Source organism: Phyllobates terribilis, unplaced genomic scaffold, assembly GCF_046119375.1.
Source record: "Phyllobates terribilis strain yellow unplaced genomic scaffold, ASM4611937v1 Scaffold_5__5_contigs__length_657084704, whole genome shotgun sequence".
Taxonomy (NCBI): Eukaryota; Metazoa; Chordata; class Amphibia; order Anura; family Dendrobatidae; genus Phyllobates; species Phyllobates terribilis.
In genome coordinates, this window is record NW_027362765.1 from 86,408,737 (window position 1) to 86,433,035 (window position 24,299).

The following is a 24,299-nucleotide window of genomic DNA, read 5'->3' on the forward strand; positions in this document are numbered from 1 at the left end:
ATATCGCTGCATTTCAATGCCCAACGAGTGGACATAATTAAAGCTGTTTCTTGGAGAAAATCCACCAAGTTTTTCTAATCCTGGGCAATCCCTTTCAATTTAATATATATAACTTATTTAAGAATTAGTAGGGGCAAGGCTTCAGCCATATTTTAAAGTTTTAGGAGGTCCAACTGAAGAACAGGTTTACAATTTGTGGATGCCATACTGTTTGAGGAGCTTTTTTTCTTCTGCATTAAGCAGGGGATGCAGCTGCAGCTCCTCGCTGTTTCTATAGAACTGTGTGCTGTGAGAGGGGAGAAGGAGCAGCAAAGTGAAGAGGATATCCGATTGGCTCAGAGTTGTTCACAGCATTGTGCGTTATTGGTGTTGTCAGAAATTGCACCAAAATAATGTACATTATTGTAGGAGACTTTTAATTATCACATTAGAGTCCCCTATACAGAAATATCATCAAATATTCAGCATGGAATATTTCACCTAAAAGCAGAAAGGAGACTTAAATTATATGGGCACCTTTATGTGGACACCTTTGGGGGCATTTGCTTGTTAAAGAGATCCTGTCACCAGTTTTTGCCCTTCCTGCTGCTCCCCTGAGTATTCCATTTTTTTTTTTTTTTTTAAATCCCCCATACCATTCCAGAGATAGGGGCTTTTTTATTTAGTGCTAGTTTGTAGGGTCTTTAGTGGGCTTTGCTCACAATGATGCTCTGGAACATGTCTTTTAGCTGCTCTCTTATTAGCCTGTGAGCACTAAATAAAAGACCTATATCTCGGGAACCGTATGGTAGATTTTAAAACATTTTTTTTAAAAAAAATGATATTCAGGGGAGCAGCAGGAATTAAAAAAAAAAGCTAGAATTGGGCATTTATGACCTAGACTTTATGACTTTGCTACAGTAGATTAACCCTATATCTTCAGGTTAATAGCATTTGGGGACATGATAGATTCTTTTTAACTTAGTACATTAGTCTAAACTCTTCCTAGTACTGGTTTCTGTTCTAAGTGTTGCAATAGCATTCCTGGCACACATAGAAAAACAATTACAAAAGACATACAAAGCATCCATGAAAGTGAAAATGTTCACACAGAAGGTAACTCTTACCATCTAGGAACTAGGAAAAGTGCGCCATCTAGTGGAATCTTGTGTAGTTATTATTTAAAGAGCCATAGAGCAAAATAAGGGTTATGAAATATGGATCAATAGCATGTAGTTGATGGTTATGGATAGATAGCACATCATGGAAGCCGCATATTATAGCTGGATAGCATTAAGCTACTTTTTCCTTTGTGTAAGAAGATAAAAGAAAATAATACTGTTTCATTAATATACATTATCATATAGCATCTTCTATTCATGCACATACAATTGTGCCTCTTTTTGGCAAAGCATTTAAATTTGAAGGCTCCTCGGACAGTAACTTGATCACGGGGGTTCTGGGATCACCATTCATCAGCTTTGAAGAATGAAGCAACAGGTGTTTGATTTGCTCACAGTGCCACACCAGGTGGAATGAGGTACTACACTTGTCTCAGTGGACTGTAATTTTCTCATATTACTTGATTGATTTTGCAGTGATGCCAAATAAATACATAAATGGAATACCACCCAACCTTGACCGGAAAGTCGGACAGTCGGCCACATTCTCCTGCATCGCTACAGAACATATTGACATCAGAGAATTACAGTTGGGGGCGTCCAAAACAAAGAAAAAATTTCTCAATCTAACAATGGACAAAAGTGGTATTTCCTCCAAATTGAGCTTTTCTGGTTCCTTTGAAAAATTCCATTGGGTTATAAAAGGAGAAGAACCTATAAGTTCATATGTGTGTACCGATAAGACAGGTAAATCAAAGTTGAGGGAAGATTTGTTTAATATTATGGTAAAAACTAGAGTGGTTAATAGAAAGGGCTCAAGGGGCATTTGTCTTGAGAACGCCACCACCATGAAGACCCTCCGTAACGGTAAACCATATCAGGATCAGAGTTGGCTGATAAATGGCTTCAGGGGAAAAACTGTGAAGGCTTCCCTAGCCTTTCTTCTACACAATTGAAATATTAGTGATTGTAGGTGGGTAAAAAGTATCAGATACTCTTTGGGAATTAGCGGGTATGTATCAAAACATGAAATTAGAGATGAGCATGTCGTGAAAAGACGTTTATTATATTCTAAGGTCTCTCCAAACCCCATAATAAAGGGAGGGGAGAGAAAGGGTTAAAAAATACTAAACTATATTATACTAAACTGTAATAGGCCCTCACCTATCCTTATGCCTTCTCTGCCACTGCCACATCTCCCTGGACTACCATACGAATCATTGGTTCTTCAGGTGCTCCCTTCTGGTTCTAAGGCAAATGGGAGGGGGGAAAGGGCAATGCACCTCATTTACGTCAATGACGACCCCTCCATATGACTGCGTGAGGTCAATCTCTGAGTAATGGAAGAATAAAAGACTTGAGCAGAGAACCCGAGGAGCTACATAAGGACAGGTGAGGGCATGGAATAGGTAAGTGTAATGTATTTTAGCATTTTTTACCAACTTCTCCGCCCTCAAAAAAAAGCTGGATTCATATGAATTGAAATCCCCAAAAATTGAATTCCACAGAAACTAAAATTTTTGGGAAATTAGAGATAAATGAAGTTTATTAATTTTCTCATCTCTAGTCCCAAAATATTTTACAGTTGTGCTCAAAAGTTTACATACTCCGGCAGAATTTTTCCTTTCTTGGCCTTGTTTTAGAGAATATGAATGATAACAAAAAAACTTTTTCTCCACTCATGGTTATTGGTTGGGTGAAGCCATTTATTGTCAAACCACTGTATTTTCTCTTTTTAAATCTTACTGACAACCAAAAACATCCAAATGACCAAAATGTTCAAAAGTTCACATACCCCATTTTTTAATACCTATTGCCCCCTCTAACATCAATGACAGCTTGAAGTCTTTTGTGGTAGTTGTGGATGAGGTTCTTTAATTTCTCAGATGGTAAAGCTGCCCATTTTTCTTGGCAAAAAGCCTCCAGTTCCTGTAAATTCCTGAGCTGTCTAGCATGAACTGCGCACTTGAGATCTCCCTAGAGTGGCTCAATCATATTGAGGTCAGGAGACTGAGATGGCCACTCCAGAACCTTCACTTTGTTCTGCTGTAGCCAATGACAGGTCGACTTGGCCTTATGTATTTGATCGTTGTCATGTTGGAACGTCCAAGTAGGTCCCATGCGCAGCTTCTGGGCTGATGAGTGCAAATTTGTCTCCAGTATTTGCTGATAACGTGCTGCATTCATCTTTCCTTCAACTTTTACTAAGTTTCCTGTGCCTTTGTGACTCACACATCCCCAAAACATCAGCGATCCACCTCCGTGCTTTACTGTAGGAATGGTGTTCCTTTCATCAAAGGTCTTGTTGACCTCTCTCCAAATGTAATGTTTATGGTTGTGGCCAAAAAGTTCAATTTTGGTCTCATCACTCCAAATAACCTTGTTCCAAAAGTTTTGAGGCTTGTCTCTGTGCTGTTTGGCGTATTGTAGACTAGATACTTTGTGGCATTTGCACAGTAATGGCTTTCTTCTGGTGACACGACCAAGCAGCCCATTTTTCTTCAAGTGCCTCCTTATTGTGCATCTTGAAACAGCCACACCGCTAGTTTTCAGAGAGTCCTGAATTTCAGCTGATGTTATTTGTGGGTTTTTCTTTGCATCCCAAACAATTTTCCTGGCAGTTGTGGCCCCTGATTTTCCATTTGTTAATCACAGTTTGAACGCTGCTGACTGGCATTATCAATTCCTTGGAAATTTTTTTGTATCCCTTTCCTGTGTTATACAGTTCAACTACCTTTTCCCATAGATCCGTTGACAATTCTTCTGCTTTCCCCATGACTCACAATCCAGAAACGTCAGTGGCTGGATAAAAGATGCAAAAGTCTGTCTGGATCCCAGAAACTCACTCAGCTTTTATGTACACATACTGATTATAATCAAACAGGTCACAGGTGAGGATGTTACCTTTAGTAGCCATTCAAACTCATTTGTGTCAATTCTGTGCATGTTATCTGGCCAAAGTCACCACGGTATGTGAACTTTTGCTCAAGGTCATTTGGATGTTTTTGGTTGTCATTAAGATTTAAAAAGAGAAAACACAGTAGTTTGACAATAAATGGCTACACCCAACCAATAACCATGAGTGTAGAAAAAGTTTTTTTGTTATCATTCATATTCTCTGAAACAAGGCCAAGAAAGGAAAAAATCTGCAGGGGTATGTTAGCTTTTGAGCACAACTGTATATTATCAAGTACTGATCACTCGAGTTAAATGGTAAAGGAAATAATACTCGCTCACATAAAAATAACATATATACACTGTGTGCAGAATTATTAGGCAAGTTGTATTTTAGAGGATTATTTTTATTATTGATCAACAACTATGTTCTCAATCAACCGAAAAGACTCATAAATATCCAAGCTTAATATTTTTGGAAGTTGGAGTGTTTTTTTTTTTAGATTTGGCTATCTTAGGAGGATATCTGTTTGTGCAGGTAACTATTACTGTGCAGAATTATTAGGCAACTTAATAAAAACCAAATATAATCCCATCTTACTTGTTTATTTTCACCAGGTAAACCAATATCAGTGCACAAAATTTAGAAATAAACATTTCTGACATGCAAAAACAAAAACCAAAAAAATTAGTGATCAATATAGCCACCTTTCTTTATGATAACACTCAACAGCCTTCCATCCATAGATTCTGTCAGTTGCTTGATCTGTTTTCGATCAACATTGGTTGCAGCAGTCACTACAGCCTCCCAGACACTGTTCCCAGAGGTGTACTGTTTTCCCTCCCTGTAGATCTCACATTTTATGATGGACCACAGGCTCTCTATGGGGTTCAGATCAGGTGAACAAGGGGGCCATGTCATTATTTTTTCTTCTTTTAGACCTTTACTGGCCAGCCACGATGTGGAGTAGTTGGATGCATGTGATGGAGCATTGTCCTGCATGAAAATCATGTTTTTCTTGAACGATACCGACTTCTTCCTGTACCACTGCTTGAAGAAGTTGTTTTCCAGAAACTGGCAGTAGGTCTGGGAGTTGAGCTTCACTCCATCCTCAACCTGAAAAGGTCCCACAAGTTCATCTTTGATGATACCAGCCCATACCAGTGCCCCACCCCCACCTTGCTGGCGTCTGAGTCGGAGTGGAGCTCTCTGCCCTTTATTGATCCAGCCTCTGGCCCATCCATCTGGCCCATCAAGAGTCACGCTCATTTCATCAGTCCATAAAACCTTTGAAAAATCAGTCTTAAGATATTTCTTGACCCATTTTTGACGTTTTATCTTATGTTTCTTGTTCAAAGGTGGTCGTTTTTCAGCCTTCCTTACCTTGGCCATATCCCTGAGTATCACACACCTTGTGCTTTTTGATACTCCAGTAACGTTGCAGGTCTGAAATATGGCAAAACTGGTGGCGAATGGCATCTTGGCAGCTTCACGCTTGATTTTCCTCAATTCATGGACAGTTATTTTGCGCCTTTTTTGGCCAACACGCTTCTTGCGACTCTTTTGGCTATTTGCCATGAAACGCTTGATTGTTCGGTGATCACACTTCAAAATTTTGGAAATTTCAAGACTGCTGCATCCCTCTGCAAGACATCTCACAATTTTGGACTTTTCAGAGCCCGTCAAATCTCTCTTCTGACCCATTTTGCCAAAGGAAAGGAAGTTGCCTAATAATTAAGCACACCTTATATAGAGTGTTGATGTCATTAGACAACACCCCTCCTCATTACAGAGATGCACATCACCAGATTTACTTAATTGGTAGTTGGCTCTCAAGCCTATGCAGCTTGGAGTAGGACAACATGTATAAAAAGTATCAAAGTGATCAAAATACGCATTTGCCTAATAATTCTGCACGCGGTGTATATGCATACATATATATATATATATATATATATATATATACACTGCTCAAAAAAATAAAGGGAACACTCAAATAAATATCCTAGATGTGACTGAATGAAATATTCAGTCACCCCACACCAATGCCACCCCACACCATTACTGACCCACTGCCAAACCAGTCATGATGAAGGATGTTGCAGGAAGCAGATCGCTCTCCAAGGTGTCTCCAGACCGTCACATCTGTCACATGTACTCAGGGTGAACCTGCTTTTATCTGTGAAGAGCACAGGGTGCCAGTGGCGACTTTGTCAATCCTGGTGTTCTGTGGCATTTCTTTGGAGGGCCGCACAGCCCTCCATGTGCTCGCCAGAGGTAGCCTGACTGCCATTAGGTTCCAAGATGAGATCCTCAGACCCCTTGTGAGACCATATGCTGGTGCGGTTGGCCCTGGGTTCCTCCTAATGCAGGGCAATGCCAGACCTCATGTGGCTGGAGTGTGTCAGCAGTTCCTGTAAGATGAAGCCATTGAAGCCATGGACTGGCCTGCCCGTTCCCCAGACCTGAGTCTGATTGAGCACATCTGGGACATCATGTCTCGCGCTCCATCCACAAACGTCACGTTGCACCACAGACTGTCCAGGAGTTGGCGGATGCTTTAGTCCAGGTCTGGGAGGAGATCCCACAGGAGACCATCTGCAACCTCATCAGGAGCATGCCCAGGCATTGTAGGGAGGTCATACAGGCACGTGGAGGCCACACACAATACTGAGCCTCATTTTGACTTGTTTTAAGGACATTACATCAAAGTTGGATCAGCATGTAGTGTGTTTTTCCACTTTAATTTTTGGGGGTGACTCCAAATCCAGGCCTCCATTGGTTAATAAATTTGATTTCCATTGATGATTTTTGTGTGATTTTGTTGTCAGGACATTTAACTTTGTACAGAACAAAGTAGTCAATGAGAATATTTCATTCATTCAGATCTAGGATCTGTTATTTGAGTGTTCCCTTTATGTTTTTGAGCAGTGTAGATGTATACAGTATATATTTGCCATGAGTTATTGAGGTGTTAATAAATCTAAAAGTTGTTGACCACATCACTTTCATGGTTCACTGCACCAACTTTTTCAGCTTTTTCTGACTTTGTGCAAATATTTGTGCTTGCTTTATAATTAACAGTAGTAGAAGAGAGTAGGGTGGAGGTTCTGTAATAAATAGACATGGAATTGAATCTAACTCTTTTCTTCTTCTTTTAGAAATGAATGACTTGGAGAAATTAGGTATGTAGAGACAGAGATTTCCAGTGATCTTGTATAATGAATATTCTGTCTTCAGTCCACTTAACACTTAAAGGGTTATTCTCAAGTTGTCTCTTGAGCAGCTAACAACTCTGCAGTCTCCTAACTTTCTGTTTTCTGGGGGGATGGGCTCTCCTCATTGAGTAACAGTTCTGGTGAGTAGCAGAGCTGTAGTATTAGGCCGTGTGCCCACGATGCATTTTTTAAGTGTTTCCGCAGCGGCAAAAACGCTGCAGAAACGCTTAAAAACCACATGGTAGAAGGCCTGCCATGTTCCCCAATGATAATCTGCATGTTGTGCACATGCGGCAGAAATTTCTGCTGCGGGTTATCATTGCGGAAAAAAACGCAGCACTACCAATTATTTTGCGAAAGTGCTGCGTTTTCGCCGCCATTGACTTGCATTGGAACGCATGTAATCCGCATCACTGCATCTGTACATGCGGAATCCAAGCGTTTCAATGTGCGGATGGTACCCGGATCTGGAGGAAAGGAGACTCTCCTCCGGACCCAGGTACCATAGAACCTGTAAAAAAAAAGAATAAAATAAAAAATAAATATTATACTTACCTTCTGATGGCCCGCGGTCTCCCTGTCTTCGCTTGCTGGCAGATCGAGGTGGACTGAAGGACCTGCGCTGACGTCATTTAGTCATGTGAAGGCAGGTCCTTCAGTGTAGTGCACTGCGAGCTGCCAGCAAGCCAGGACAGAGCGAAGCAAGACTCCGGGGGCCATCGGAAGGTAAGTATAGATTTATTTTTTTCTTTTTTGACATTCTTTGGGGTCACACTATATAAATCCATGCTGTTTGCATGGATTTATATAGTGTGACCAAGTTGTCAAGCACTTTACAAGTGATGCTAAAATCGCTTGGAAAGCGCTGGTCAACCCGCATGCGGAAATGCATGTGAAGAACGCTTCACATCCGCATGTCCCTGGCAGGAAAAACGCATGTACAATCCTCATGTACAATCCGCATGCGTTTTTTCTGCCAGGGAGATGCAGAAATGCTCAGGAAAAAATCTGGAGCATTTCTGCATCGTGGGCACATAGCCTTAGTAGAACTAGAAAGCTCAGCACAAGTTCTGTGGTTTGTTCTGATTATACACTGTTATCACTTGCATTTAGAGATAACAGTGTATTTGAACAAGCACACAGCTTGGGACAGTAAAGGCCCCGTCACACTTAGCGACGCTACAGCGATCCCGACAACGATTCGACCTGTCAGGGATCGTTGCTGCGTCGCTATGTGATCGCTGGTGAGCTGTCAAACAGGCAGGCTCACCAGCGATCATGGGAGCAGCGACATCGTGGAAAGAATCTTTCCACGATGTCCTGCTCCTGTTTGCCAGCCTGCTGAAGCAGGAGCAGGCTGGTAACCATGATAAACAGTGGGTTACTAGGGGCACACGTGTGGCACCCCAGGGGTCTGGTTTCCCACAGTAATGTAATGTTATGTCTGAGAGCAGGTGGGAGGTCCTTTGGTCAGGGATCCTGTGCATGCCACACCTCCTGCCCAGTCTTGGGAGGGGAAGAACTTCCCCTATATAAACCCGGGGCTGAGGCAGGGTGAGGAGTCAAGGAGAGTAGAGACAAGAAACAGTCATAGGAAGAAACAGCAGAAGCTCAGTGGGAGCAATACTACTACGAGTCAGGGGCTGGCAGCTGCAGAGCTCGCCCTGACTGAGAAGCTTTCTTACCGGACCCGGCGTCCGAGGCTGTGGGGACTAACTCTTACCCAGCAGCAGAAGCCGACCGGCAGGGGATTTCAGGTCCTCAGGCCCAGAAACCCGAAGGCAAGGTCACACGCGTGGGACCAGCACCGCCATCGTGGAGCGGAAGCCATTAGAAGGCCCCGAGTCACCGGCCATACGGGTGAGCACCACACGGCACACTCAGGGACGTGGGCTACTTATATCCGCTTCTAGCAAGGTAGCCAGAAGAGTACAGTCAGTTTGGGAGGCCTACAACTCCGCCTGGCCAGGGGAGATCCCATCTGCTCAAAGACTGACCAGGCCCCGTTCGCTAGCAAGTACTCCGGGAGGGTCTGTCGTTGTTACCAGTAAAGACCCTGAATTACACCGCACCGTCTCTGAGTGGTTCCTGCTACCCCCATCTTCCACGTCGGCTGCCCTGAGGCCATACCCCTCCCGTTGGGGGTTATACTATCACGCTGCACAATTCTACACCGGCCTCAGCGGTCTGCCCTGCAGCGGCAGCTCCATAGCTGCAAATCAACGGGTGGCGTAGTCGACACTCAAATAACACCTATCAAGACTGCCACACACTGAGTTTGACACCCTGGGCACGGACCGGGTCACCGCCACAAGGACTACTACCCCTATCCAGATCCGGCTCCGGGTTTTCCCTCAACACGGCCCAGGGGGCGCGTCAACTTTGGCGTAGTCGGCAGGATTTCGTGCCCGCAACCACCGGGTACTGCGTGCCTGAAAAAGAGACTTTTAAAACTTACCATCCGTGAAGTTTTCCCGCCATCTGTGAAGATTCCCACCATCCGGCACCATCTTCAGCCTTCTTCCCGCCATCCGTGGAGTTTTCCCGCCGTTGGACGCCATCTTGAGGACGCCGCGCGGGAAGAAGAGGGGCGTGGACTCCGAAAAGCCCGCGAGAACTGAAGCCCCGCCTCACGTCCGGACGTTGCGTAAGGTCCTGGAAGGAGCCCAGCAGACGCCGACGTCACCGGAGCGCGACGGAAGGTCCTCAACCCTGACGATCCACTGCGGAGCCGCGGCCTACGGAAGAGGATCATCGCAAGGTAGGCCACGGTCCACTAGGGGGGAGAAGGATGTCGGATACGGAGGAGAGCTTCACCGCTTCAACCCCCGCCAGCGCCACCGCTGTCGCGGTCATGCCTTTCACCATGCCCTATATCCCGGGGGCAGCCTGGCTACCCCAGTACTCAGGGGAGTCACATACCCTGCAGGACTTTAGAGAAAGGCTGGATAGCCTCTTCCAGGTGTACCCCCTCACAGAAGAGCAAAAAGTGAGCATCCTGGTGGCCCAATTAACCGGAGCAGCCCGAAGGGAGGTAAAGTCCTGGCCACCTGGGGGGAGGACTGTCACAGGGATACTAACCCGGCTGAGGGACACCTTTGATACCCGCACCTCAGCCGAGATCAAGCTTAGATTCTACGGGTGCAAACAGCGGGCCCATGAGAGTATAAGGGACTATGCCCTGAACCTACAAGAGGCCCTGAGAGCCGTTAAGCAGACCGACCCTGACGGCGTGGGAGACGAGGACAGGCTGTTGACTGAACAATTTATAGAGGGTTTATATTGCAATGCCCACCGAACCCAGTTGCGGGCAATGGCCCTACAGGACCCTCATCTGGGATTTGCACAGTTCAAGGACAGAGCCATCCAGGTGCTCCGAGAACCGGCACCGGATGGCGGTGTGACCCACAGGCGCCCAGCTATCACTTACTACCAGGAGGCGGCGCCCTTGTCGGCAGGGCCTGTAGGGGCTGATGCGCAGGCTTTGAACAATGACCCGGCTCCAGACCTGCACCATCAGGTCCAAGAGCTAGCTAAAAGCGTTGCCGCGTTAACCCGAACTGTGCAGTCTTTACAGGCTTCCACTCCAGGGAAGATCCAGCTGGCATCCGGACCGGAGAACATCCCGTGGCGTCGACCAAGGAGGACCCCACCGGCCAGAGGAAGACCCAGTGACCGGTACCACGAGGACGGACGACCCATCTGCCGCCGCTGCAATCAACCCGGACATATGGCAAGGTACTGTCCTTTAGACTGGCGCAGCCTGGGGGTGGAGGGCCAACCCCCAGGAAAAAGATCACCAGGCCCATCGAACTGGCGCGACAAATATGTCGGAGGACGTCCAGTCTTGCCTGTGGTACTGGATGGCATCCCTATGAGTGCCCTACTGGACACCGGGTCACAGGTCACCACCATCCCGTACGTGCTCTTCAAGCAGTACTGGAATGACTCGGATATAACCCGCTACCCTGACGACGACTTGAGTATCATTGCCAGCAATGGTCAGCCCGTGCCACAGATCGGATTTAAAGAGGCGACCATTAAAATTGGTAGAGTCGAACTAGCAGCACAGGGACTGATTATTGTAGACATTGACAAACACGAGAGTCACCCAAAGATAACGCTAGGAACTAATGTAATTGAAAATTGTCTTGCAGAGGTGATTTTCCTTTTACAACAGGTTGCCAAGAACGCCAGCTCCAGCGAGCAGCGGGTGCTCCAGAAAGAGATCCGGGCACTGATGCGACGGCAACAGGTGGAACTCTCCGGCGGTGAGATTGGTAGCGTAAGAATGTGTGACCCTTTTCCTATTGCCATGCCCCCAAAAAGTGAAATGATGATTTGGTGCCGGGCAGCTATTGGTCTGAGAGGTAGAGATTACCAGGCAATGGTAGAACCAGTTTACTCAGACAGTAGGCCCACCATCTTGACAGCACGGGGGTGGTTAATGTACGCCATGGGAGGGTGCCCGTTCGCATAATCAATATCGGGAAGAGGGAAGTGTACCTGCCCCAGTATGCCACGCTAGCCAAATTATATACCATTAACCAAAATGCTATACAATCTGTAGAACCCTTGCCTCCATCTCACCCGGAGGAAGGTAATGGCTCTAAGAAAACAATGGAGGACTGGTGTCAGCAACTACATTTGGGTACTGACTCCACTCCCTCACATCAGAAACAGGGAGTCTATCGGGTGGTTCAAGAGTACGAGAGAGTGTTTAGTAAACACCCGTTAGACTTCGGGCGAGTCAAGGGGGTAGAACACCACATCCCCACGGGAGACCATCCTCCCATAAAAGAGAGGTATCGACCCGTACCCCCTGCACACTACCAACACGCCAAGGGGATGCTTAGAGACATGAAGGAGGCTGGGGTGATCAGGGATAGCTGTAGCCCCTGGGCAGCTCCACTAGTCTTAGTCAGAAAAAAAGACAACACCATGAGGATGTGTGTAGATTACCGGAAAATCAACCGTATCACACACAAGGATGCGTACCCCTTACCAAGGATAGAGGAGTCATTGGCTGCTTTAAGATCTGCTAACTTCTTCTCTACCTTGGATCTCACTAGCGGGTACTGGCAGGTTCCTGTAGCAGAGGCGGACCGGGAGAAGACCGCATTCACCACCCCGATGGGACTTAGCGAGTTCACCTGCATGCCGTTCGGACTCTGCAACGCACCAGGAACCTTCCAACGACTAATGGAGTGTTGTCTGGGCCACAGAAACTTCGAGACGGTCCTGTTGTACCTGGACGATATCATCGTATATTCCAAGACGTATGAGGACCACCTGAAACACCTGGCGGAAGTGTTCGAAGCTCTGGCGAGTTACGGCCTAAAGGTGAAACCCTCCAAGTGTCACCTCCTGAAACCAAAGGTGCAGTACCTGGGACACGTGGTGAGCGCTGACGGAGTGGCTCCCGACCCTGATAAGATCACCGCAATTAAGGAATGGCCAAGCCCCTCCAGCGTAAAAGAAGTGCGGCAGTTCCTCGGGTTGGTAGGCTACTACCGAAGGTTTATTCCCGGTTTCACCAAAAAGGCAGCACCTATGCAGGACCTCCTGATAGGCCAGTCCCGGAAGGCCAAGAACCAGAAGCCGCCCTTCAAATGGGAGGAGCTGGAAGAAGAGTCCTTCCGCCAGCTGAAGATGGCCCTCACGGGGGACGAAATCCTGGCGTATCCGGATTATAGCCAGCCCTTTATCCTCTACACCGACGCCAGTAACATCGGGCTAGGAGCCGTACTGTCCCAGATCCAGCAGGGGAAGGAACGAGTAATCGCCTACGCCAGCCGAAAGCTGCGACCCACCGAAAGAAACCCCGAGAATTACAGCTCATTTAAGCTAGAGTTCCTGGCCGTAGTATGGGCAGTCACCGAGCGCTTTAAGCATTACCTCGCTTCTTCCCGGTTCACCGTGTACACGGATAACAACCCGTTGACACACCTGGACACGGCAAGACTCGGTGCCCTGGAGCAGAGGTGGATGGCCCGTCTGTCCAACTACGAGTTCACAATCAAATACCGGGCCGGACGCTCCAATACCAACGCGGACGCCCTGTCCAGGATGCCCAACCTGCCGGACGAAGGAGAAGATCCGGAGGGACTGGAAGAAGTTGAACTCCCTGCGTTCCACCGTCATGGGACTATCCAGTATTCCCACCGGGTAAGGAGTAAGCAGGCTGCTACGTTGAACCCCTTACCTCACTACAACTGGGCGGAAACGCAAGACAGCGACCCTGCCGTCCGACTGGTGAAGGAGATGCTGACTCGCCCGGAGGCTTGCCTTGAACCAGACGCTCCAGAGGAAGCCAAACAACTATGGGCAGAGAGGAGTCGACTGTTCCTTTACAAGGGGAAGTTGTGCCGCAGAATGGTTAACTCCCGGACGCATGAACTACTCTGGCAAGTAGTGGTGCCACGAAGAGACGCAGCCATGGTGATGGAGGCATACCACGACGGAGCTGGACACTTCGGGTGGAAGAAGCTGGAGTTCCTGCTGCGCGAGCGATTCCACTGGGTAGGCATGAGGGGAACCATTGAGAAGTGGTGCAGAGACTGTGGCCCGTGCAACCTAAGAAGGAAGGACCGTGCCAGCCAGAAGACTCCCCTGCAGTCCATCGTCACCCGGCAGCCGTTGGAACTGGTAGCCTTGGATCATGTAAAACTGAGCCCAAGCAGAAGTGGCTACGTCTACGCACTAACCATCGTGGATCACTACTCCCGGTTCTTGGTTGTCGTCCCCGTCAAGGACTTAACAGCTCGAACAGCAGCTAGAGCCTTCCCGGAGCATTTCTGCCGTCCACACGGGTACCCGGACCAAGTGTTGACAGACCAGGGACCTGCCTTTGAAGCGGAGGTCTTCCAAGAATTCTGCACTCTGTATGGCTGCCGGAAGATAATGACGACACCCTATCATCCGCAAACTAATGGACTTTGTGAGAAAATGAACCAGGTGGTAATGGATCTTCTGAAAACGTTGCCCCTGGAAGAACGCAGTCTGTGGCCTGAGAAGCTGCCCGATCTGGTGGACCTATACAACCACATCCCGGTAGGTTCCACCAACTGTACCCCGGCTTACCTAATGAGGGCAAGACCTGGTAAGTTACCTGTTGACCTGGAAATGGGAGTCCTGACACCCGAGGACACTTCACCAGAAGCAGACTGGGACACAGAGAGGCAGCAGCAGTACCGGAGAGTACAGGGGAGCGTGGAGTGAAGTCTCTGTCAGGCTAGGGAAAGACAAGAGAAAACTTACAACCAGTATGCTCCCGCTGTTCCCCTGGTACCCGGAGAGCAGGTCTTGAAGAGGAAGAGACGGCTCCACAAGTTGGACGACCAGTGGGAGAAGGACCCGTACACCGTACTGCCCTCAAGCCACGAGAACCCGAAGGTTTGTACCATCAGTAAAGACGGAGGGGAAACCACAGCCATTTTATCCCGGGACCACCTGAAAAAGTGTCCCGAACAACTGAGGAACCCTGAAGAGGAACAAGAAGACCATCGACCCGTAGAGGAAAGGGAAGATATGGTTAGTACTGTGCTCGGGGACTTCCCTCGGTCTTGGACTCAAGTCAATGGTGCAGTTGTGGTACCCGTACTCACCTTCCTCCAACCAGCATCCCAAGCACCTACGGAGCAACAGGTAGAGCTGGAAGAACAGCCGGTCCAGGAGGCAGAAGACCCCACACCAGCAGACCAGGAGGATCAACCCTCTGCTTGCAGTGAGCCTGCCATATCCCTAGTGAGCCAAAGAGCCGGTAGACAGCTGCCCAGTTTACCCTTGACAGCTCCTACACCCTGTAGTTCAGGGCTAGACAGTCAGCTCCGTAGGTCCACTAGGGCCACTAGAGGCCAGGTACCCGCACGTTGGAGGATTTGAAGTGTATAAATTGTTTTATTTATGTTTACCTGTGTATTGTTGCGTGTGTATAATTTTGTGTTTCTAGTTATTTGTAGGAGTCCTTGGTGGATTTACCGGGAATCCTTTGTACATAGTTGGAGCGTAACCCAGGACGGACTAAAGACTGTTAAGGACTCGGGGCAGGACAAACCCCTACCTGGTTACGTCTCCCTGTTTTGGTGAAATGGACACCTTGCTTTTCTTCAAAGACTACACCCGGTTACGGACATGCCGTGACCACCTTTAGGTGTTTCTTCTTATTGTACTATTATTGTTGTTATATCTTGTTATGTTTTTCTAAGATATGTTTAGTCCCGGAGTACTAAATTTCACTAGGGGGGAATGTGGCACCCCAGGGGTCTGGTTTCCCACAGTAATGTAATGTTATGTCTGAGAGCAGGTGGGAGGTCCTTTGGTCAGGGATCCTGTGCATGCCACACCTCCTGCCCAGTCTTGGGAGGGGAAGAACTTCCCCTATATAAACCCGGGGCAGAGGCAGGGTGAGGAGTCAAGGAGAGTAGAGACAAGAAACAGTCATAGGAAGAAACAGCAGAAGCTCAGTGGGAGCAATACTACTACGAGTCAGGGGCTGGCAGCTGCAGAGCTCGCCCTGACTGAGAAGCTTTCTTACCGGACCCGGCGTCCGAGGCTGTGGGGACTAACTCTTACCCAGCAGCAGAAGCCGACCGGCAGGGGATTTCAGGTCCTCAGGCCCAGAAACCCGAAGGCAAGGTCACACGCGTGGGACCAGCACCGCCATCGTGGAGCGGAAGCCATTAGAAGGCCCCGAGTCACCGGCCATACGGGTGAGCACCACACGGCACACTCAGGGACGTGGGCTACTTATATCCGCTTCTAGCAAGGTAGCCAGAAGAGTACAGTCAGTTTGGGAGGCCTACAACTCCGCCTGGCCAGGGGAGATCCCATCTGCTCAAAGACTGACCAGGCCCCGTTCGCTAGCAAGTACTCCGGGAGGGTCTGTCGTTGTTACCAGTAAAGACCCTGAATTACACCGCACCGTCTCTGAGTGGTTCCTGCTACCCCCATCTTCCACGTCGGCTGCCCTGAGGCCATACCCCTCCCGTTGGGGGTTATACTATCACGCTGCACAATTCTACACCGGCCTCAGCGGTCTGCCCTGCAGCGGCAGCTCCATAGCTGCAAATCAACGGGTGGCGTAGTCGACACTCAAATAACACCTATCAAGACTGCCACACACTGAGTTTGACACCCTGGGCACGGACCGGGTCACCGCCACAAGGACTACTACCCCTATCCAGATCCGGCTCCGGGTTTTCCCTCAACACGGCCCAGGGGGCGCGTCACACGCGCACTTAGTAGCCCGCTGTTTATCATGGTTACCACTCTGCTACGGTGAGCTGGAGGTTACCGCTCACCGTAGCAGAGTGGTAACCATGATAAACAGCGGGTTACTAGGGGCACACACGCACTTAGTAACCCGCTGTTTATCATGGTTACCACTCTGCTACGGTGAGCGGGAGGTTACCGCTCACCGTAGCAGAGTGGTAACCATGATAAACAGTGGGTTACTAAGTGCGCGTGTGCCCCTAGTAACCCGCTGTTTATCATGGTTACCAGCCTGATCGCTGGTCCCGCTGGTCACACACAGCGATGTGTGCTGACCAGCGTGAGGGCAAAGACCAAAAAATGGTCCAGGACATTTTGCAGCGATCAGCGACCTCACAGCAGGGGCCTGATCGCTGCAAAGTGTCACACATAGCGACATCGCTGGTGAGGTCGCTGTTGCGTCACCAAAACCGTGACTCAGCAGCGATCTCGCTAGCGATCTCGCTATGTGAGACGGGGGCTTTAGAGCTGTAATATTGTGTGCTGGGAAAAGGAATGTGATTACACAGGACTGATAAGAGCAGCTTGTCTGGAGCTGAAAGGGAGGAGGAAGGAGGTGAGAAACTAACAGCTGTATAGAAAATACACTGTGTTCCAAATTATTATGCAAATAATATTTTCTCAGATTTTCCCAAATTACCTATATGAATTGCAGTCATTGTAATTTTCCAGTCAAATAACTATTAGAGTACAATTGAAAGGTTTTTGTACAAACTGCCTATGATAACAGTATATTTTTTAAAAAATAAAACCTCAAACTGCACTCAAAATGCATGTTCCAAATTATTATGCACAGCAGAGTTTTCAACCTTTTCATTTTAATAAAGAACAAAAAAATGGTCATTTTTGAAATTATAAGCATTAGCAGGTTATTACAAACTGAAATCGAACAGTTTTCAACTCAAAACTTTATTCTAGGTGATGTTACATTTGCACATAGGACCCCTTGTTCGAAAGGAGCTTCTGAACTCTCTAGTCCATTGAATTTGTCAGGTTTTGGATGGTTTCTGCTTTAATTGTTTTGCATGAGGACAGAATACCCTCCCAGAGCTGTTGCTTAGATGTGAACTGCCTCCCGCCATCATAGACACTCCTTTTGATGATGCTCCAGAGATTCTCAATGGAGTTGAGGTCAGGGGAGCATGGGTGCCACACCATAAGTTTGTCCCCTTTCATGCCCATAGGAGCCAGAGATGCAGATGTGTTATGTGCAGCATGAGATGGGGCATTATCATGCATGAAATGATCTCGATGGTCCAGATGGATGGAGTGGAGGATGGCTGGTTGATGTGTAGCGCCCCAGGGGCTTGGTCGCTACAGAGGTATTGCACCTCTCCCAGAGGTGTGATATTCCACTCCCGGGTAAGGATGGAGTATGGACCAGGGCTCGGTAGGCTGCATGCATCACACACACCCCATTTCCGGGGGACAGCTCAACGGTGCTCCCATTAGACAGTAATGCAGGCACGACAGAATCTGTCCCTGGCTGGAGTGGGGAGGGGGGAGGAAAACCCGGTGATGTAGGAGCAGGAGGGGACGGTTCCTGAGCGTAGGTAGGAGCCCATTGGTTGCTGGTCACCTGGGCTCAAGTTCTAGAGGGAAGTATAAATGGTGGGCACCATCTTAGTTCTGTGTGAAGTACAGAGAGAAGAGAAGACAGGGAGCAGAGGCTCTGTAGGAGCTCTGCTCAGAGGCAGGCCTAGAGAAAAGGCCGGGGCCTGAGAGGAGAAGGAACAGAGGAGAAGAGAAGGAACAGGAAAAGGAAAGAAGTGGCCAAGAAACAGAAGGGCTCAGGAACAAGAAGGTGGAAGGGACCCTAAGGACCAACGTGAATCGGGTGACGGGTCAGGCAAGAAGAGGGTACCGGATCCCAATTTGATGGAAGCTAATAATCTTCAGCCAAGAACTGGAGGTCGCGACCATCACTTGGTGCGACCCCTTGCTAAGCCTTGCTAGGAAGGCATACTATATAGGGTAGCGGGAAACGGGGCCCACGTTTGCCCGCATAGACCCGCGGGAGCTGGACAAAAGCTTGGTCACTGGCGGGGCATGAGCCGAAGGAAGGATAGGAAGGAGCTCTGAACCATACTCCTGAAGTGCCTGGGGGTTGACCGAGTCCCTCACCTGGTGGACACTGCACGGCTTGGGTGGTCACTGCTGGCGCTGAAGTTACCCGGAGCATATGAACTGTGAGTAAAAGACATTGGACTGCAGTACGTTGTCTGTGTACTCCTTGCTCCTCCAGCACTAACGGCACTGGGACTTTCTACACCATCACCCCCACCATCCTCTACACTGCCCTGGGGCTGCACTCTACCCATGGGGAGTAACACTACCTCAGCTCCAAACACCATCAGCCTCAGCGGTCTGCACTGCAGCGGCGGTTAGCCCTGACCGCAATCCACGGGTGGCGTAGTCGGACATTACCTACAGCACATCATCATAGACTACCACTGGTCTTACCACCCTTAGCCACGGGACCGGGTCGCCACTACTACTCCCAGCATTGCCCTGAAGTCCGGTCCCGAGTTCCCCCCCTGCCCAGGGGGCGAGTCAGCTTTGGCGTAGTCGGCAGGATTCGTGACCAACCCGCCACAAACGGGTATTGAGCGCCTGAAAAGAGACTGTTTCACTGTACTAAAGATGGCGCCCGCCCCAGAAGAACGAGCGCCATAATGTGCATGCTAAAAGACCACAGGAAGCCACCTCCCATCGTGGGCCAGGTCCCAGAATGGCGCCAAAGAAGGAGCCCACCCCCAACAGCCATGAGCGCGGCTGTGGAGATGTCCATCAAGGTGGGGGGGCTGCCCCTCAAAAGTGATTGTCAGCAGATTGCCCCAAGACCACCCCCAATGGGGGCGGAAAGAGAAGAAAACTGTGGGGCAGGGCGCAGTCTGGATCAGTCTAGACAGACCGCACCCGGGAATGGAGGAAGCGTTCAGCAGCACCAACACCTTGACCCAGAGCCTGCTGCAGGCTGAACCGCCATGCAGCCTGGCGGAGATCGTGGCGCAGCTCCCCAGAGATCCGGAGCGTGCGCAAGCTGCACTGGAAGACCTGGATTGGAGGATGGTCCGGGCGCAGCGGGATGCGCTTGCCGGGTGGAGAGAAGAACTGGCCCGGCAGGCTGGAACCCGCCAGCGGCAGGCATCACCCGCACCCCGGAGTACGCCTGCCTCTGAGGACGGTGAAGGAGGAGTGAAGGCCGGAGACGACGCCGCGGAGGGAGCCACGAGGACTGAGGCAGGTAAAGGGGACGTTACCACCCCAGGCCCAGCAGCTGCAAGCCTGCCCCAGCCTCCCGTCGCAGAGCCCAAAGCCCCACTCACCGTACCTGTTGCCGCGCCGTCACTACTCCCGGCTAGGCCTCAAGCGGCAGGAGCCACAGCCACGCCCCGCCCTGCGCCACGCCCCCCGACCTCGGGCGCGGTGAAGAAGGAGGCATCACCGGCCGGGTCGCAAGGCCTAGTGAACCCGGGCGCCGTTACCCCACCAGCGCCCCCCTCCTGGACTGGGCCACCACCGGGCACAACCGGAAGACCCCCGGCCTGGTCGCAAGGCCGAGTGCCCCCGGGCGCTGCTCCCAAACCAGGGCCCTCCGCTATACCACCGCTGGGCGCGGACCTGTTTGCCCAGCACACCGGTCCGGATGGACTGCCATTGGTGTGGCCGGCCGAGCTGGTCAGCGGTCGACCATGGAAGACCCAGCCCCCGCGCGAGCCCCTGATACCTGCTCCGGAGCCCGTAGAAGTCACCCTGCCCCCACTAGAGGACGCCCAATTTGATTGGGCCCCCCCTGGCGAAAACCTAATGGGGTTCACTCAGGAGACCCGGGCGACGCAACCCGTCGTCTGGACACCTGTCGTCAGCAGCTGGTGACCTTTGAGCGGGAACAGCGAGAGAGGCGCATTAGGGAGGAGCGGCTTCAGGCCAAGAGTGCCGAGCAGAAACGCAAGGCCCGTTAAGACCCCCGAGCCGCCCGCGGTCCCCGCGCCACCGGGACCGTGATAAAGTTCCAGATGGAGAATGGCTGGGGCTTTATAAGGGACTCGGAAACCGCCGGTGACGTCTTTGTGACCCGCAGGGATGTCGAAAGCCATCTGCCAGAGGGACACCGTGGACGTGACCTATACCCTGGTGATGTGGTCACCTATACCCGGCACAAGGGCGCCAAAGGACCGTACGCCCTCCATGTCCACCGGCTTACCGAGGAGGAACTGCGGCACTATGGCTACGAGGAAAGCCAAGAGGACCCGGACGGGTCTGAAGACTATCCTGAGGAAGGTGCGCAAGGAGGACACCGATACTGAAAAGTGGCAGCGCACAAGTGTAAATAGTTACCCGTCAGGGTAAAGGAACTGTTATGAGACTGTTACCTGTGTGAAAGTTGCCCCATCCCCTAAGTTACCTGGCTGAGGACTGACAGCAGCCATTCCCCCTTTCCAACCGGCCGAGGACTGGGAACGGCCAATCCCTTGTAAATAGTTGCGCTTCCTAAAGCGCCCCCTACTGGTTTTATAACAAGACTGTAACGTCTACCTCGGGACAGAGAGTCCCTCACGTTTAAAAGTTTACTGAAGTTTTGCACTTAAAAGAAGATTGAACACCTGGTCACAAGTTGCCCAGCGGCCAGAGTTCAAGAATGTGTTTTGAAAATGTTTTTCTTGCAAAAGTTTTATGTAGAAAAAGTTTTATATGCTGCTAAATAATAATGTGAAAGTTTTCGATAATGTTTATATGACAAAAGAGTTCCGGAGGCATTAGCAAAGTGTTTTACAATAGTGTAACAAGTGAGGAAAGTGTTTCCCATGAAGGGAATTGAACTGTATCGTCCGTTTTCTAATGTGAAAAGTTTTGAAAAAGTTTTGCATGTCCTGTGCTTAATTGTTTTTGCTCTGTTCCAGCCCGGGGACGTGCTGTGCTTTACCGGGGGGGAATGTAGCGCCCCGAGGGCTCGGTCGCTACAGAGGTATTGCACCTCTCCCAGAGGTGTGATATTCCACTCCCGGGTAAGGATGGAGTATGGACCAGGGCTCGGTAGGCTGCATGCATCACACACACCCCATTTCCGGGGGACAGCTCAACGGTGCTCCCATTAGACAGTAATGCAGGCATGACAGAATCTGTCCCTGGCTGGAGTGGGGAGGGGGGAGGAAAACCCGGTGATGTAGGAGCAGGAGGGGACGGTTCCTGAGCGTAGGTAGGAGCCCATTGGTTGCTGGTCACCTGGGCTCAAGTTCTAGAGGGAAGTATAAAAGGTGGGCACCATCTTAGTTCTGTGTGAAGTACAGAGAGAAGAGAAGACAGGGAGCAGAGGCTCTGTAGGAGCTCTGCTCAGAGGCAGGCCTAGAGAAAAGGCCGGGGCCTGAGAGGAGAAGGAACAGAGAAGAAGAGAAGGAACAGGAAAGGGAAAGAAGTGGCCAAGAAACAGAAGGGCTCAGGAACAAGAAGGTGGAAGGGACCCTAAGGACCAACGTGAATCGGGTGACGGGTCAGGCAAGAAGAGGGTACCGGATCCCAATTTGGTGGAAGCTAATAATCTTCAGCCAAGAACCGGAGGTCGCGACCATCACTTGGTGCGACCCCTTGCTAAACCTTGCTAGGAAGGCATACCATATAGGGTAGTGGGAAACGGGGCCCACGTTTGCCCGCATAGACCCGCGGGAGCTGGACAAAAGCTTGGTCACTGGCGGGGCATGAGCCGAAGGAAGGATAGGAAGGAGCTCTGAACCATACTCCTGAAGTGCCTGGGGGTTGACCGAGTCCCTCACCTGGTGGACACTGCACGGCTTGGGTGGTCACTGCTGGCGCTGAAGTGACCCGGAGCATATGAACTGTGAGTAAAAGACATTGGACTGCAGTATGTTGCCTGTGTACTCCTTGCTCCTCCAGCACTAATGGCACTGGAACTCTCTACACCATTACCCCCACCATCCTCTACACTGCCTTGGGGCTGCACTCTTCCCGTGGGGAGTAACACTACCTCAGCTGCAAACACCATCAGCCTCAGCGGTCTGCACTGCAGCGGCGGTTAGCCCTGACCGCAATCCACGGGTGGCGTAGTCGGACATTACCTACAGCACATTATCATAGACTACCACTGGTCTGACCACCCTGAGCCACGGGACTGGGTTACCACTACTACTCCCAGCATTGCCCTGAAGTCCGGTCCTGAGTGCCCCGCGGCCCAGGGGGCGAGTCAGATGGACACCCCATGCAAACACGGCTACGGTGCTAACAAGGAGGAGGTGGAGTAATGTTTTGGGCTGGAATCATGGGGAGAGAGATTGTCGGCCCTTTTAGGATCCCTGAAGGGGTAAAGATGAACTCCATAATGTATGCTGAGTTTCTCAAACAGCACTTCCTTCCATGGTTCAAGAAGAACCGTGCAATCCGCAGCAAGATCATTTTCATGCATGATAATGCCCCGTCTCATGCAGCACATAACACATCTGCATCTCTGGCTGCTATGGGCATAAAAGGGGGCAAACTTATGTTGTGGCACCCATGCTCCCCTGACCTCAACCCCATTGAGAACCTCTGGAGCATCATCAAAAGGAGTGTCTATGATGGCGGGAGGCAGTTCATATTCTAAGCAACAGCTCTGGGAGGGTATTCTGTCCTCATGCAAAACAATTGAAGCAGAAACCATCCAAAACCTGACAAATTCAATGGACGAGAGAGTTCAGAAGCTCCTTTCGAAAAAGCGGTCCTATGTGCAAATGTAACATCACCTAGAATAAAGTTTTGAGTTGAAAACTGTTTGCTTTCAGTTTGTAATAACCCGCTAATGCTTATAATTTCAAAAATGACCATTTTTTTGTTCTTTATTAAAATGAAAAGGTTGAAAACTCTGCTGTGCATAATAATTTGGAACATGCATTTTGAGTGCAGTTTGAGTTTTTTATTTTTTAAAAAATATACTGTTATCGTAGGCAGTTTGTACAAAAACCTTTCAATTGTACTCTAATAGTTATTTGACTGGAAAATTACAATGACTGCAATTCATATAGGTAATTTGGGAAAATCTGAGAAAATATTATTTGCATAATAATTTGGAACACAGTGTAATGGCTGGTGAGAGCTGACTGATTTGTTTGGAGATATCTCCTCTCCTGGAATATAACTACAGTGAACACTTGGCCATACACTATCAAACTCCATGGAAACAAGCTGTTCATCATGTAACATAAAAGCATTGCAGAAGAATGAAAAATTGTAAAAGCAAATCAATTGCAAATTTTCTTATTTCCATGCTGTTTAACTGATTAATGCAATTTAATAACCTGAGAATGCTTCTTTAAGTAAGAGGTGGCTGTGATGAGATGCTAGTCATACAACACAAGAGTTATCAGTAAACTACCTGTAATTTAGATGTGAATGAAGATGCCATTTATTTGAAGAATAATACATTATTTGTAATACCACTGAAAGGGTACCTGTCACAAGATTTTACATCTGTAAGTAGTAGTATGGCTATTTGGCCCCTCATCTCCCAATAAAAATGATACCCTTTTTATAGAGATCCAATGTGTCTGTCATGAATAATCTAACAAAGAAGCCAAATGCAAGTCAGGCAGGAAGCGCATGGGAGAAGTCCAAGAAAATTGACACACCCCCATTGCACTTCCTGCCTTATTTGCATGAGATTTCTACTCCATGTTTCTCAAGACTGGAACATCGGATCTCTAATAAAAAGGTATCATATTTATTGGGAGACAAGAACCTATACAGCTATATCACTACTGCCATATATAAGGGAATCTGTCAGTAGGCTCAACCCTTCTAAGCTGTCTGTCTATATGAGCATGC

At 49.1% G+C, this 24,299-nt stretch overlaps 1 protein-coding gene across 3 annotated transcripts in view; it reads left to right on the forward strand.

The window, feature by feature from the left end:
• The window catches only part of LOC141272145 (uncharacterized), a 71,056-nt gene that overhangs the window by 40,571 nt on the left and 6,186 nt on the right, over nucleotides 1–24,299 (forward strand). For 2 of the 3 annotated variants that reach the window (XM_073682511.1, XM_073682512.1), the window contains 2 exons: nucleotides 1,578–1,847; nucleotides 7,158–7,181. In XM_073682511.1, coding sequence (XP_073538612.1) covers nucleotides 1,578–1,847; nucleotides 7,158–7,181 — 294 coding nt within the window. The remainder of the gene's footprint in view (nucleotides 1–1,577; nucleotides 1,848–7,157; nucleotides 7,182–24,299) is intronic. The other variant, XM_073682513.1, reaches the window with a different exon arrangement.